General features: G+C 35.8%; 1 protein-coding gene across 3 annotated transcripts in view; it reads left to right on the top strand.

Moving 5' to 3' along the window:
- The first annotated feature begins 4,001 nt into the window (after positions 1-4,001).
- LOC126859080 (protein kinase C, brain isozyme) overlaps positions 4,002-17,141 on the top strand; it is a 59,587-nt gene continuing 46,447 nt past the window's right edge. Inside the window, exons 1-2 of one of the 3 annotated variants that reach the window (XM_050610010.1) lie at positions 4,002-4,567; positions 4,692-4,913. In XM_050610010.1, coding sequence (XP_050465967.1) covers positions 4,717-4,913 — 197 coding nt within the window. In that variant the 5' untranslated portion in view covers positions 4,002-4,567; positions 4,692-4,716. Of the gene's footprint in view, positions 4,914-17,141 lie in introns of all 3 variants that reach the window. The other 2 variants (XM_050610009.1, XM_050610012.1) reach the window with 2 other exon arrangements.

Below are 17,141 nucleotides of genomic sequence, written 5' to 3' on the forward strand. Positions count from 1 at the left end.
AAAAGAAAAAAATTTTGAAAGATAATGATAAATAGATAAAAAAGAAAGAGCGAAAAAAAGGTTGTCTCATTGTGCACGCACACATGTGCGCCGCGATGGACGAGGGCAGAAAAACAAAAATTCTTCTAATAGAAAATAAAATTATCAGCGTCATATATATCATCATACATATCGCTAATTTTTGCAGCGCGCTTCGAATTTTATAGTAAAAATTTAATTATTCTTAATTGTTATAATTTTTATGTTAATGTATAAGCAAAACATAAAATTGTAAAAGATTACAAAAATTAGCACGTAGGAAAGTATGTAGATGAATTTTTGAATTTAAACTAAATAATTTTTCGCTAATCGTTTCTTTTTCAAGCTTTACGAAATCCAATCTCGCTAAATCGCGCACGGTATTTCAGACATATAATCAAATACATACGTGAAAAAACGGATATCATTAATAAATGATCCACCAATCTTTAAATTAGGTCGTAGATTGATAATAAATGCTTATAAGTTATTTAAATCCGTTTAATTGGAATCTTGTTTGAATTCTTCGACGGCTATTGTGAGTTGAATAATGTGTTCCTTTTCTAATTTTTTTACCAATTATTCTAGTACACTTTCTTCTTTATAAAATACATTTAAAATAATTTTAAAATTTTCTTTTTTTAATAGCTTGAATATCTTTTAGATATAATTTCATTATTTTTCGATATTCATCATATATAAAGAGATGGTTTATAATCGTGTCATTACCTGTTATATTATTGTAACAAACAGTGTTTACTGGGATAAATGAGATGTTTTGAAATAATTTTACTGAACTACTTTTTAGCTTTAAAGCGATTCTTTTACTCTTTCTGTATGTATTTCTTTATTCTTTAAAAAGCCATTTAAAATATATGTGCATTTAATGTTGTTATTTTTAACAGATATTTCCTCAAGATATTTTTGATAGAATGCTATAAGATTTGTTTTGTTACATTAACGTAAACATGCAACTCATTGTTTAGCCGTTTCTAATTAATCTGAAATCTGTAATTTGATAAGCTGTATTATTATCGCGTATGAGTAATAGAGAATTGACGAGGAATACAGATGACCGTAGAAGCGCGTATTATATGGCATGCAAATATCTGTCGAGCGAGTTATACAATACAATTGGTAATGTGCTCGATCGAATCACTCGCTATAATCCGCGGAAATTCGTGGAATGAGGATTTTAATGGACGCAGAAAAATGACTGAATCATTTCATGTCGTTATAAATCTATCCCGAAAATCCCTTCATCTCGCAGGATCGCATAATATCATATGGCTTTCGCATGACATAACAGCCATTTTCTTCCTCGTATAAATTCCAGAAGGAAGAATGCGCAAACACTTCTAATCGTTGAATCGGGTGCATGATAAAAATGTCATTACGTTAATGGAACATTTAAATGTCAAGTTTTGGAAATATCCAAAATTAATTTGTTGCTCTCAGTAACTTTAAAAATTCCAACGCATTTAATTACGACATAATTGTTAATATTTTAATTTAATGTTAATTAATATTTATTGTCACAGAGAGAGAAAGAGAGAGGAAGAGAGAGGAAGAGAGAGAGAGAGAGAGAGAGAGAGAGAGAGAGAGAGAGAAGAAGAGAGAGAGAAAGCAAGAAATACGTATTTGTCGGACAATTTTCTAGACGATGACTTGATTTGTGTAAGAAGTATGTCCTTAATTGAAGATGATCTTTTACGCTCGGTAGTTGCGCGATCCTGTAGGATGTCCCTCGGACATTCCGGGACACAGGGCGCGCATGCTTTCCACACGAGTGTATGTGCTATGTGAGCATCCGTGCTCACACAATTTTCTCTCTCTCTCTCTCTCTCTCTCTCTCCGTGCATGGTCAAGTTATTAAAAATAGCTTAGAGGTATTATTGACCCGCGCGTCACAACTTGGGTTACAGTCTTTCCAGTTGATCGGCTTAGAATCAAGCTATAGCTCGTCTCTAACGCGAAGAACATTACAAGCTGCGAGATGGCGACTACTAGCTATACCGACTTCTATCCCATTTTTCTGCGGTAGCTTCCTCTCCTAAACGCGGCTTAGTCCATATTTCTGTGTTTTCCGCAGGGAAAACCGCGATCGATGGGGTGAATGAGTATGGTCGGTTCTCGAGCAAGCTACTCGTCGATGCGAATGAAACTCGGCAGATGAAGCCCTCATGAATCCGTTGCATTATCGTCAAATATGATCGCATGACATTGTTCCATCATTGTAACACGCACGGCCAATCCTCCCTTAGTGAAATTCCGTGTCATCGATTTTATTATAATTCTGTCATTCGTATGTAAAGTCTTTATCTAAACATAGATTTTCCTTAATTTTTTTAAAAATATGTTTCAGGCACGCGTTCAAGAAATAAATACAGTTCTTGAAAATTGCGTCATTGACAATTGTAAAATTATGTACTTATAATTTTTGTGGCTGCATATATACATTTTTATATTCAAGAAAATATTTGAAGAAATTACTATCAAAGTTAGACGTTAATAAAATTAATAATAATAATTAATTAAATGTATAAAAAACATTTTAAATGCATAATAAAAATTGTTAAAGAAGCAATTAAAATATCGGAAAACAAATGAATGATAATGAAGGATATCGCGGTTAAAATAACATGGATGAATAAAGTTTTTAATTAAAATATAAATATTTATAAGATCTATATGTATGTCTCAAGGAAATTAAATATAAATAGTGCGCAACTTTCATAGCCCATCCCCTTGAAAGCCGCGACTGTAGCAAGCTGTGACGTATCAAGAACGTCCGACACCGTCTGACACTGGACGGCGTCTGAGACTTGGACCACCGTTCGTGGCGAACAGCTGACCAACGAACGAGCGCGTCGTGCATTTCCGCGGGCGAGTCGAAAAGGGCCGAGTGATGCGAGGTGATGCTATTCCGAAACAGCGTAAAGTTGCCCGCGTATGCATATTAAACCGCGGATAGAATCGTCCACCCGCAGGGTTTGATCTTCATCTCGTCCCGCGTCCCGGTTATCGGTCCGGCGCGATCCAGCATCCGTGCTACATAGATAAGGGAGAAGAAAGGAGAAAGGGAAAGAGACAGGCGCGCAAAAGTCTGGTTAAACGGGAGGGGTAGCCGCCATCATCTCCCCTTTCCCTCCCATCCTTGAGTATTTCTCACAGGAAAGAGAATAAGGAAGGAATACGATCTGGACACCTTCAGGAAGGAAGGAAGGAAGGAAGGAAGGAAGTGCGCAAGAAAGGGGAAATATATTGTACGCGCTTTTTTTTTCCATCTACCGCCACCCTCCTCGTCGATCTCGCCGCCAGCCGCCACCGCCGCGTGCGGCTCGCGGGTCTCGTGGCCGCCGCCGCCACCGTCGTTGGTCGTATGTCGATATTCGAGTGCGCGGCGCAGGCTGAGCAGTGCCGAGCCGCTGCGCCGAGAGTCTAAAATTATCAGGTAGTCCGCGCGCGCGGCTTTGACGTTACAAGGTGGGGAAAGGGAGAGAGAAGGGAAAGAACAGAGAGGCGCAACGTTCATGACGTTTGTCCCCGCGAAACGGACAAGGATAGTCCGCGACATGAGAAAGGGAGGGCAGATCGCGGGATAGAGCGATACGTCGCGCGACAGCTAATCCAACGCAGGGACGACGGACGGAACAGTGGCGACGAGGAAAACGTGAGGTGATAGAGATAGAGGGAGCGAGCAAGTAGGGGAAGGCAGAGGGAGAAAGAAAATCGTTGAGAAGCGAGAGAAAGAAGAGTGTCGAGAGAGAGAGAGAGAGAAAGAGAAAACTAGCGTGAAAGGAGAGAAGTGGGCGTCGGACAAGAAGTTCTCGGCCGACAGAGGGAGCGAGCAAGCGGAAGAGAGACAGCGTGACGCGCGGTATAATCGGTAGTAATCGTCAAAGTAGAATAGAAGGAGAGGGGAGAGAACAGAAGGAGAAACTAGAGAAAGATAGAGACGAGGTCGGAGAAACAAGCACGGTGTGCGCGAGAGAGAAAGGTAACATAACATGCGCTAAATAAAGTGAGCGATATATTGAAAGAGAGAGAGAGAGATTCCCGCGTGAAGTTGGAGCGAGACGCGATAAATCGGAGCGAGAGCGCAGCGTCTGGTGGAACTGCGAGAGGGAGAGACGACGTCGCCGTGAGATCAAGTGCGGGAGGAGAACCGCCACACAGTGTAGCAGGAGAGTACGCTACCTAGCCTAGCACCTAGGCTCGCGTTGGACGTCGTGGGGCACGCTGGACAGCTCGAGCGAACCGCGCGCGCTGACGTCGACAGAGAGCGTTAGATCGTTCCGTCATCTTTCTCGCTCTCTCTGTCCCCTCCATTCCACCTCATCCTCCCCTTGCTCCCTTCTCCGTCGTCCGTCAAGCATCGCGCGCGCGAGACATACCGTCGTCGGTCGGTGCGCCGTGTGACAGCTTCCGCGCGCGGTCTTCTCTCTGTGCGAGTTCGATCGTCGTCTGTCGTAGTTCTTGTCATCGGCAGCGTTCCGCATTTCTCGAAAGCGGAATCGCGCGCGCGGGCAACCAAGTACCAAGAGAGGTAAGAGACGCGGACTCTGATCCAGATTCCGGAGAGGCCGGCGTCCCCGGCGACGAGCCGCTCGCGTGCAGCTCGGGGCACCCATCGACATCGATTGATTGTCGATCGGTCGTTCGGTATCTAGTAGCAGCATCAGCAGCGGCGGCACCATGGCGGACGATCCGGAGAACAACACGTGCGAGGACTCCCCCGGGACCGGCGATGGCAACACCTATTTTGCCAACAAGTTGCGGGGCCGGAAGGGCGCTCTCAAGAAGAAGAATGTCTACATGGTTAAGAATCACAGCTTCATGCCAAGGTTCTTCAAGCAGCCCACCTTCTGCAGCCACTGCAAGGACTTCATATGGTGAGTGGTATATATGTATGACACTATATTGTTGACTCTTCGTAAACTTCAGTCGTCCTGCGCGACGCGTCAATTTGCTTCCTGTTGCTTAATATCGAATGCATCAGGATGCATTGACTGGCTCGTTGAATTTTTGCCTCTATTTTTGCCTCTACGATACATTGTTCTACGCAATAAATCATGATTGATTAGAATCGATTAATCTATAAAAGAGAGGCGAAACATCATTTCTAAAAGATATTATTGCATTAATTCGAAAAAAAAATTTATACTGAGATGCAAAAAAAAATTCTGTTGCAAAGATATCACTTTAAACAATAAGACAATTCAACTATAATTCGCCGAATTTGCATCTTTCCCGGATTCACCGCGTAACCATGCTTGCACGCTACTATTCGTATTTTCGGCTTTGACTCTGTTATGACTCGTTACTATCATTAGCCTCTTATTATTCGCAAGCGCATTTCCTCAAAGATACAGAGCTGGCATGGAGCTGTTATTCTCCATACGTAAACGTATCCATGCGTCGGATGCGTTCTAGTAACGATCGAGTTTGCATCCCCGGGAGAAGAGCAGGTGAACGCCTCGGGGGGGAAGCTCATCAGGAGGGAATGGCTTGGATAAGCCTGTTTGACTAATAAGAAATGTTTATAAATCCTTCCTTTCTTTCCTGTTGATTTTGTGATATTGGATAATCGACATATTTATAATTTCGACATGACGTTATTTTTAATGTTTAAATTTACGGGTTAAGGAAGGTTAAATTTTTTCAAATTATTCCCAGTCGAAACTATAAAAATTTAATAGTAGCTACAAATATTTTTATAAAATATGAAAATTAAAATTATTTTTTTTTAATTTTGAGTGGTTGGTCGTTTTTATATATATTTTTATATATTTATTTTAATATTAAACAACCAATCATTCAAAATTTGAAAAAATAATTTTAATTTCTTTATTTTATAAAAATATTTGTAGCTACTATTAAATTTTAACTGATTTTAATCGATATGTCATTTTTTTAATATTTGATGCTGATTGTAATGTGATCAAGAATGATCAGTTACGTGTTGACATTATCAATGGCGCTCTAATCTCGTTTATTTATTCTTCTTTGGCTGTGTCAGTCATAAGTTTTCAAACCATGAGTTTTTATGTTCACGGTATTATATGCAATGAAAGATTAATAATCTCTGTCGAATGGCATATAGAAGGATATGCTACCCTCATTCAACAATTAACTGACAATGAGTATCCCTACTTAACATCGATGTACAGTTTGTGTAGGAAGCTTAGTATCTCGTTTTTTTTTCTGATATTATCACGCTGTGTGCGTTAGATAGAATTCTCTCTGTTGTCAAAATCGCGTGAAAATTTTCAGTGTCGTAAAATCGTATCCAGGATGTTCATGATGTAACGAAGGAAAAATGCAGAAGAGTTCTCACTTCGCTGTCTCTCTCTCTCTCTCTCTCTCTCTCACACACACACACACACACTCACTCTCATTCTCTCTCTTTCTCTCTTCGTTAATCTGCTTTTGTGCATGCCGCTTCTATCTTCGGACCTTTGGTGGCATATTGATAATGGAGTTTGGGGTTAATTATAAGTAGAGACACTCAACTCTCTCAGGGCACCGCGGCTTTTTTCCGGCAACCTCGCCCATATTTTGCAACTTAATAAAATTAACGCGTACTGTTTGTTTTTTTTTTTCAATTGCGATCTTTAACAAAATATATACACATATATTGTTTATTAATTAAAAAAAAACCAAAAAAACAGAAAATAATTTTCTTTCGCGAATTCCTTAAAGATGAAATAATTTTTTATATATAGATATTGATTTCTGCATCGCGATTCATCGTGTGAGGAATCGGCTCGTCAAAGGCTCCCTGTTTACCCGAAACTTCGTTGATCTTTTTGTAAATGTTTACGGAATTAATGGGGCCGATGTGTGTGTGTGTGTGTGTGTCGTAACAGCTCTTTCCACGTCACGACGAGATACCGGTCATCTTCGTTTCCCTGTCATGTGGCGAACACAGATCCATAAATTCAGTCAATAATCCAGCTCTCCGGGTCGGCCGGTCGGTCGAGCGGAGCGGCCAATAGTTAAACGCTCCGGCCTTGACGCACTCGCGCCGTTCTTCCTCTATCCGTCCGAATTAGAAACCACTCTACCGTGATACGAGAAGCGGGGACGCCGTTGGGTGGGAAGTGCGCGCGCGTGCATCTTTACGGATGCGTGTGTGCGTGCGTGCGTGCGTGCGTGCATGCGTGCGTGCCGACCTCCCATGAAACGCCCGCGTTTCGGTAGAGAAACCCTCAAACTCACCCTCTTTCGATATCGTACTGATGAGAAAATGTGGGGTCCGTTTCGGTGACGAGGTACAATTGGGTCGTTCGGTGCACGATTGGTGTGAAATTTATCCCTGCCGCTTTCGGAAATGGAACATTTCTCATTTAGTCATAATCGTGAATTTCCCAGCGCTCTATTAAAGTAATTTTCAACTCGCTGCAGAATTATAATAGTGGCGTAATTTTACAATGAGACTCTTATTATTACGCCACTTTAATTAATGTGCAGAGAATACAATACTAAAGAGCGATTTATCTCGCGTATATCTGACTTTTCGAATTTATGAATGTCTAGTTTATGGATTTTTGAATTTTGAAATTTTGTATATTATTTAAATAGCTCACACACATTTTTGTAACATCCATTATTTTGTAACGCTATTAATTGAATCCTTAATTTTTATCCTATATTCTATGCTATCATGCCATGATACTCTCATATTTAATTTTAATGTAGTTTTATTCAGCATATGGCAAATGTTTCTAGGTTTTTTTTGGCGTTGTGTTTTATTTTTTTTTTATATATGTAAAGGAAAAAAGAAGAATGGCACAAATAACATGAAGCAAGAATAATTTGCAGGCGTATCATCGAAATATATTCGTATGAGCAATTTGAAATTTCGTTGACATGATCACAATCGATCTCAGAATTCTCTCTTTTAAAACAGAAATTGTAAAGGATTAAAAACGATTGACACACTTGATTTATTCTTTTAAATCCTTTTTATTTCAAATATCTATAGAACATTGGTGACATCCATGACATTGGGTTCAAGGTATTCGTTTCATGATATCATATATTACGCGTTGACGTCTGCGACGTCAAAACAGATAGAAAATATCCATTTGAACATTCTATATCATATCAATATTCGTAATGACAGCGACCAAAACTATTCATCGTATCTTGCGGATAGAAAAATTGATGATCGACTATTTTTGTTATATTATCGACATTTTTTATTCATAAAATTTTATATACAGGGTGAAGCAGTAAAGATGTTACAGGCTAATATTTCTAAAACTAAACGAAATATGAAATTTTTATTTTAAAATCATTAATTTTGCATGTTAATTGCAGTATAAAATTCCATTTTTGCGTTGATTGTCCGTGCGTTGAATTCATACCAAACAGTTGCTCGAAAATAAGAATTTTATTTCTTGTTTAGTTTCAGAATTATTAGCCTATAATATCTTTAGTGATTCACCGTATATATCTACATATGCTCGCATAAACTTATTAATCATTTTTTAAATTGTAATATATGATGATTTTTATTAAATAACATATGATTGATAGAATATATGATTGATTTTTATTAAGAATAATGATTGATTGATAAGAATACATGATTGATTTTTATTGACAAAGTTCTTACTGAATTTACATAATACACAAAACATTGGAATAATTTTTAACTTTATCATCATCGTTTAGATTATACTTTTAATCACAAGATATTGATTCTCAAAAGATATCGATTGATGCTTTTCATCTGCGATTAATTTTAATCACTGATTTTTCGAATTCACGAAATATCTTCCTTTATCCGAAACAAGGATATCAACTGGACGTCTCGATTCGTACGTGAAGACATGTTGCGACAAAAAATCATGACGTTGCATTCGGCATATATCAACGTTTGTCAATGACAGTTTGTGACCAACGAATCTAATGAATAATGACTCGCAGCGTCAAATTTGTCACATGGCGTTCCGGGATCGCGAGGCGCGCGTGCATCACGATAGCGAGATGCATTTTGCGACGGTGCAACATATCCCGGGTCGCTGTCGTCGTATGCTTGCACCCCTGCGTCGGTCTTTTCGACCAGTCTGCACTATCATTTGTATGTGTGCCTGGTCCATGCTCGGGTCAGGCATGCGTTATTGATATTGGGATCAAAATATAATTTCAAAATAAAAAAAAGTAAAAATATATTTTTGCACGTATACACACATCTGTCTTTTCGAGGATAATTTTAAATAAAGAAGAAAAATGTTATTGTAAAGAGTTTTTCTATTAAAGTAAAAAATATTTTGGTTGTATCAGTGTAGTTAATACAAAGAATCTTGCAAATTTTCTTTTTTTTTTGTAACATTATTTTAAAAAATATTTTTTTTTTATCTACTGTATATTAATATTGAAAACTAAATATAGAGTTTATCAGAATTCTCAATTGTAATTTGTCTCCTTTTTTTCTGGGTGATTGTCCTTTTGGGACATAATATATGTGCCTTTCTTTCTTTTCCTTTTCTTTTCAATATTTTATTTCAATTTTCGCGGAAACTTTAAAAAATTGCTATAGTCGATATTTCATATTGTCGTGTCTTAACTATTTATATTTATTACATTATTAAGATCGAAGTCAGTAATTTTATACTATTTTATGTATAGGATAAAAAAAATAATTAAAAAAAATTAAATGATTGTTTTATTACTTATTTAACATTTTATTCTACATTGCGATTAACACTCTAATAAAAATTAAAGTAAACAAATTTATAATTATTGTGATCGATTTTTTTTCGATATTAGCGAATTCCGTAAAGTTCGCGAATCGTTATTGTGAAAAAAATATTTTGACGATGACTTATTAACTTTATTCATAGATCTTATTTTTATCTTTTCTACCTCTCACTGACATGAGATGAGTAATTCTAATTAGACGCATTGTAACGAAAGGTAATAACGAAGTTCGCGATATCGCGTGTGCGGAGCAGAGCTACGTGGCTAGGATTAATTCTTTGTCGACGTTGCGTAACATTTCGCTAACGAAGCTACGGATATTGGCAAGGAGAAGCGGACTATGCATTACGTAAAAAAGGGAATGGCAGATTAATAGAACCAGTCTGGGCAGATTTATGCCGGTAACCTTCTATACGGATCCAGCGTCTCTGGCCAATTTCTTATTTCTCGGAGCTTGCGAATCTTATTATCTCGACGCCAAGACGGTACAAGAAAAAAATCAATGCCATTTTGTCAGGGAGACGTTTCCCGCGTTCTATCATTCAACGAAGAAACTGTATATGCACACATACATACTTTATACGTACAGCTTTGTACTGCTGACAAGAATGAGCTATTTTTATATCGTACTTTTATTATATGTTACGTATATGTTATATTCCTAAAGTCGGAATATTGAAAAATTAAGGATCATATATATTAGTAAATTTTTATACTGAGTTATAATCAAAATTGACATATGATTGCTATAACAAAGTAATTATTTTAAAAAGACTCCGTTTTTTCAATTAAATTCGAAATATTACGGCAATGAAGCTCTAATAATATTAAATCGTATTATATCATTATTTCATATTTTAGTATCATTAAACGTAATTATTAAATGTAAGAATTTATATTTTTTAATTTAAAACGCTAGTTCTTGAAGCATTTACAATTCTGTGTGAGAGAAAAATATATTCAGTTGACATTTTTCTTTCGGGATATAGAAATTACATTGGTTGTTTTCATTTGCGCGTATTGATCTAATCGCACGTATACAGCTTTCGTACGTACGAGCGCACGATTACGGCGCAAATAAGATTTATTTCCACAGGTTTTCTGGTTTTGTATAGTGTGCTTCACATGTGTCACAACATGCTGCAACGATCGCTTTTCAGCTCGTAAATCGTTATCGAGTCCTGCGGTTTTCGCCGGTCACTTTATCGAAGAGGAAGTCCATATGTATCGTTTGGTCCGCTCTTTCATATCTTGGTTATCGGCGCGAAGCAAAAACTACATGTATTGACACTGTTACGCCAATATTATCTCGCGCGCAATTAATTTTGCTGAATCGTCGTTAACCATCTGCTGTAAATGATTCACGGAAGGAATGGCGCAAAATTAAGTGACGTAACGTAAATAAAACCGATTGAGATAAATGAGGCAATCGTACAGTGACTTTTGAGAAATAAAAATTTTTGTATTTTTATTTAATATCACATTATGAACATTGCGTCATAAAAATAATAATAAAAAAAAATAATAGAAAAATATTTCCAAGTTATTATTTAAACTACTTTTTTCTTTATCTTTTATATATATATATATATATATATATATATATATATAATTTTATTTATTATATTTAAATATACAAAATATCTCATTAGATATGAGATCTGTCATAAAGTGAAGGAAGATGCTTGGTTACCATAATAGTAAAATTATCAAAATATAACTGTAAACTTATTGGAAATTTATTATGCATTGATCTATTTATAGTGATCTATTACGATTAAAGCACTTAACAAAGCTAAGTTGACACTATTATATAGTAGCTCTCTTTTTTTTTCTTTCTCTTTTTTTCTGCACTGAAATATAATTCCTAGTCATTGTTTTTATATTACACCAATAATTCGATATGTATATATACTAGCAAATTAATAATAATTAATTACTAAAATAATAAAATTTCGCAAATATTTTTTTCTTTTTTGATATTTCATTTAAAAAAAAAGTTAATAAAATATCACTCTTTTATATGGCTTTGAGATCTGTATTGGCACAAATTTGTCTCTTTTTTCCCTCTCTTAGATTGCTAGAAAATTAAATTTTCTTTATTTTTCACTTACGTGGTTTTCTTTTCGAGAAGAGATCTCGTTTTCCGCGCTGGTCGTTCCGTCTCTGGTCGTTCATCGTCACTGCATCTATTCTTTCTAACGCTGCTCGCGATAGTTTAAATGCAACCCTGAGGAGTCTCAAACTTTAACGTGCACTTCGCGAAAATATATCGGATATACTGTATAAGTATGAGTATGTATCCACACACACACACACACACACACATATATATATATATATATACATACACAAATACATTTGTATATACCAAGCGCGTCCGTACATATAGGCCTATAAATCGTCGCACAAAACATCTGACCCTTCCGTCCACTTGCCGCTGACAGACTGTCTCATATTTCACGTATATACACGCGGGTATACACTCGGATGCACACGCATACACATACACATATATAACGTTCTATATGATACAAGTAACGAGTTCGCAGTGAGCATAATGTTGACCCACCCTTGTATCTGCCTTTCTGTGATGGAAAATGGTAACGGGAAAATAGGCCGGTGTTTCTCGGCATGCAGCAAAATATGAAATAGAATTTTTGAAAATTTCAACTTATGGTTGAGTTAAATTAATTTTGAGTGCAGAAATCAGAACATTTTTGAGATTGTAAAAGTATTTAAGCACGAATTAATTTCGAATTAAACTTATTTAAATTGAAATTATACGTCCACTGTTTTTGTTCGAACTTCTTTTTCAAAATCTGCAGAGCACGTTTGCGGTTTGAATATTACATTGCAAACTTTGATATAATGAGTTTTCTCACGGCGAGAAGTAGTCGACTTCTCTTGAAGATGAAGATGCTGTTACTATTCTCGTCTTGATGTTGAAATTGACGAAAGTCATTTCCATCGACAACTTTATAGCGGTTTCAGATTCTTCGCATTATTCTCATTAAAATTGAAACAGCCGAGCGATCTGGCGACCATTCAGAAACTTTCAATCTTAAGTATAGAAAAAGCTGACAATTCCTTACAAAAAAGGATACATATACTATTCATTTATAATTTTTGTAGTACTAATTAGAGATCTATAAAGTGATATAAACTTTTTATGATTACCGGTTTTGCTATCGAATGTAATTTCGTGATAATGGCGTTAGCGATAAAAATGAGTTAAGAACGAGGAAATATCTTCGAGAAAAGGAGAAACGTTTTGCGGATACTGTTGATTTATCGGCGCATTTTTCCTTCGACGTATCGGACATGAAATGGGACGTGAAAGAACCGGGTCGCCGCGTGTCCTATCGACGCGAAATAAAATAAAGTCGCTCTCTTTCGATTTATATTGTATTGAGAATTGAGAATTGTCTAAAATTAAGCGAGTTTCATTAGCTGTGCAGATCGCATTTGATCGGAACTCGGGATTAGCGACGCGTGATTGATGATTGGATGATATGAGTGAATTATCCAGGTCGGAGCGTGTTGATGTTTCATCACCAAACATATGCGAACGACACTTCGGCACTCACGTCACGATCCGTTTCGATCGTGGTAAATCGCTAATAACCGTGACGTCGTTATACTCTCGAACCGGATATTGTCTCATTAATATTTGATTAATATAAGAAAGAAAACGTTCTGCGAGACGCGGTCGTTTGGTGCTTTGTGACTGCAAGCGTCGCGTAATTAAGGGGCTCGTTAATTTTTCGTGTATCTCGATTAATTATTTGTAACAATTTTCTTTTTTTACAGATAAATAACATATATGCATTAGCTGATATCTTAAAACAAGTACCATTTTTATATTCATGTTTACGAGATAGAACCTTCAAAATTATACGGAAATCTTGGGAAAATATTTTGTTTCAGAATGTTTTTTTTCTTTCTTCTCAGTAATATATGTATATACAGATGCTAAAACGCGATTAATCGACAGCAACTGATGTTCTAAAAATATATGTTCAGAGAGAAGTATTTTTTTTGCAAAATATTAATGCATAAGCAAGTAACCAGTTTGTATTCAACTGTTGAGTCACACATTGTATTTGATTATCCGTGTAAGATATGAAATTAGCATATTTTATCTTAAATTTATTTAAGCGAAGAAGGCGAGTTAAATCATCGGCAGAATATAAAAATTTCATTCATTCAGAAAAAGAAACAAAAAAAAAAGAAAGAGAGAATATATATAGTAATATATATTTTCTATAATAAAAGTTAAAATAAAACAATAAAATTTTTTACATTTATTTATTCAAAATTTTTTTCTTCTCTTTTTATTATTTTATTTTTTTAGAGTGAAATATATCAATATGTCTCTTTAATCGCACTTATGCAGGGTTAGTTTGTTTGCCTCTCTTTTAAGTTTTTGCTTAAAATTTTAAGCTACAATTTGCATCTAATTCATTATTTATTTTATTGTCGAAAAGAGCGCTTTTACACTCATTATGAAAAATGGTTTACTGTTACATTTCCAATTGCTGCATGCCTCTGAAATTCGCTTGGGAGGATATTTCATTATGTTATAATGTGATGCTGTAACATGTGTGTACTTGTAGGACATGTCGTAAATGTAGTACATGTTTTTGAGTATTATATTTATCTTTGTAACTCGTGTTTTATGCACTCTTTTTCGGGGTTGATAAAATGTATAATACGGAAAGATAATGTGAGTATGAGTAAATATCTAGAGCAGCACATACAACAGGAAACTCCCATTTTACAATAAATTTTTCTAAATTGTTTCGAAAAAATGATTGCGATGTGTGTTCATTCTTAAAAGAAACCTAAAAAGAAATTTGCATGAAAGAAATTTATTTGAAAGTTCTATACCGATATATTTTAAATAATGTACTAGAATAATATACGGAAAATATATAAAGTCTACACATACACACATCAACATAAATTTCGTCGAAAAGTACATTTTTTACAAATGTATATCTTTTTGCGCGCTTAAATGAGTGAACGAGACTGACGTCAATGAAACACGTCAATGCGCAATAAACCTAGACATGAATATTGAAGGGATTAATAACGCGTAAGGCTAAGAAAACAGATGGCTATCAGGTTATCCCTTCTTTCTTTCTTTCCGATAAAAGTTCACGGCCGTAGGAGCTTTGCGGTGCTTCGTCCAACGATTCATCCGTAACGAGATTACGTCGCAACGTTACGCAATTCTAGTAGCTATGACGTTGATCTCCGGCTATTATATTAAGGACTTTTTACGCTGAATTCTTGAGGCTCGTTACATACAACGACGTTGTCACGAAATTGTCGAGAAACGCGACGATGAGCTCCTCGAAGACTTCGCGACTGTAATCGCGTTTTTATCATTCGCGTTATATAAGCAATTATTCAAAATATTTTCTTTGCTCACGGTATATTTGCTGATACTTCAAATACATATCTGAGATACGGATTATATATCGTATTTTATACATATTTTGAATCTAATTTGCAAATGTATACTTGTGAATATCGTATGATATTCAATTGTATCTTGGATTTCGTATTTAAAGAATATCTTCTCGAATATTTTACAATTTAATATTTTGTTTATGTATATGTGTCGAGAGAACATATATTACAATGGTCTCTTATCCAATAATGTTTATCGTGAAAAATCGCGACGTGCTCTGTAAAGAAATACGGAAAGATCGAATATTATATATAATATGTTGTGATTACTTAAAGTTTATACATTAAGCAAGATTATTTATAAATTTTCATTGTACGCGGTAGCACAGTACCCAAAATTTTGTGTTTAACTTACAGTGCATATTCCTAAATTAATTCCCGTTAATTGTGTATATACAGCTGGCATAGGTAAATTCAAATTGCGACAATATTATTGTTATCGTACTATTATTTGTCTTTAATGGCAATAACGAAGAACGTAATCTTGAAGATTTAATTCTTTAATGCCTTTTATATCGAATGGAAGATTGTCGTAATCACAGTTTATGCGCAATCAAATTGATTTATATCACTCAATTTCGCACATTCCTCGATATATGGATATAGGATTTCGTTGCAAGCATCGACGACATGTGTCGCGCGGCGACATTATGACGGAGACAACGCCTAGATGACGGGTCTGCTGCAATTGCGCGCACATTTATCGTCCGCGTCGTAATAATGAAATTAGATTGCCCTGGATAGAGTTACGAGTCGTCTCGAGTGACGATAAATGAATGATCCACTTGCATATCGGTACAATGCAGGTAATCGCGTTGCGTTGGCTCGATCAAAAAAAGAAAGAGGCGCACAATGAGGGTATTAGAAACTCATATAGAAACACACGCAATCTTCAATTTTTTCAATATTGAGCTGTGCAATTGATTTATTATTTCGTAATCATATATTACTTTTAGATAGAAAAATGTATTAAAGCGATATTCAATATCAACTCAACTTATAATACAATTTTGATGGGGATGAAATTCAGAAAAAAATTTTTTCCAATTTGATCATGTAATGTGTTTCGGAGGAAAAAATTTTTTCTTTTATATTTTTAATTGAAATGCTTATACATTTAGGATATATAGTAAAAATTGAAACTTTTGAATGAATAGAATCTGAAAGTTTATAAAAAAAATTTATTATTTTATTTTACGATTTTGAGATGATTACTATAAATAAATAAATATTTTCAATTTTTTTATATGGGAAATTTTTCATTGATAATTGTATCCTTTTGTATTTTTTCACATACATCATCTCAATTTTTGCATATACTAGATGATATATTGCGACATATATTTAAATGTTACTATATATTTATATATCTAGATATTTTTTGCTACATATGCATAACTAGTATAGAAGAAATTTACCTAAAGGAAAGATGAGAGAGAAAAATGGAGAGAGACGAGCATATTCTTATCGAAATTTTATTGTGTTTTTTTTCAAGTCGCAAGATCGCGTCAAAATCTGCCATAGGATTACGTCTTACTGACCAAATGTGTTAATATTTGAAAAGCGTGGGCGAACGAGAGAAAGAGCTCCAGCTCTTGCAACAGTCGATAGTTTGGAGTGACAGGTCTTTAACCCGACGATAGACTCGAGTGGAAATAATATAGTAAAGCGAGAGAAAGAGAGAGAGAGAGAGAGAGAGAGAGAGAGAGAGAGAGAGAAGAGAGAGGCCCTACCGCTGGGCTTCACGGCAATAGGGCGGAACGAAAGGGCGCTTCGTTTGCTTTCAATAAACACACTAGCCTGCCGACCTACAGCTGGCCGTATGAAAGTCGACGCTTCCGATGAGGTAAAATGGAAGCGGCGCTATACGTGTACATCCGTTGCAGCATCCGACACACATAGATACGCGGCTATGTGTAAGTATATAT

Source organism: Cataglyphis hispanica, chromosome 2 (genome assembly GCF_021464435.1).
Source record: "Cataglyphis hispanica isolate Lineage 1 chromosome 2, ULB_Chis1_1.0, whole genome shotgun sequence".
NCBI lineage: Eukaryota > Metazoa > Arthropoda > Insecta > Hymenoptera > Formicidae > Cataglyphis > Cataglyphis hispanica.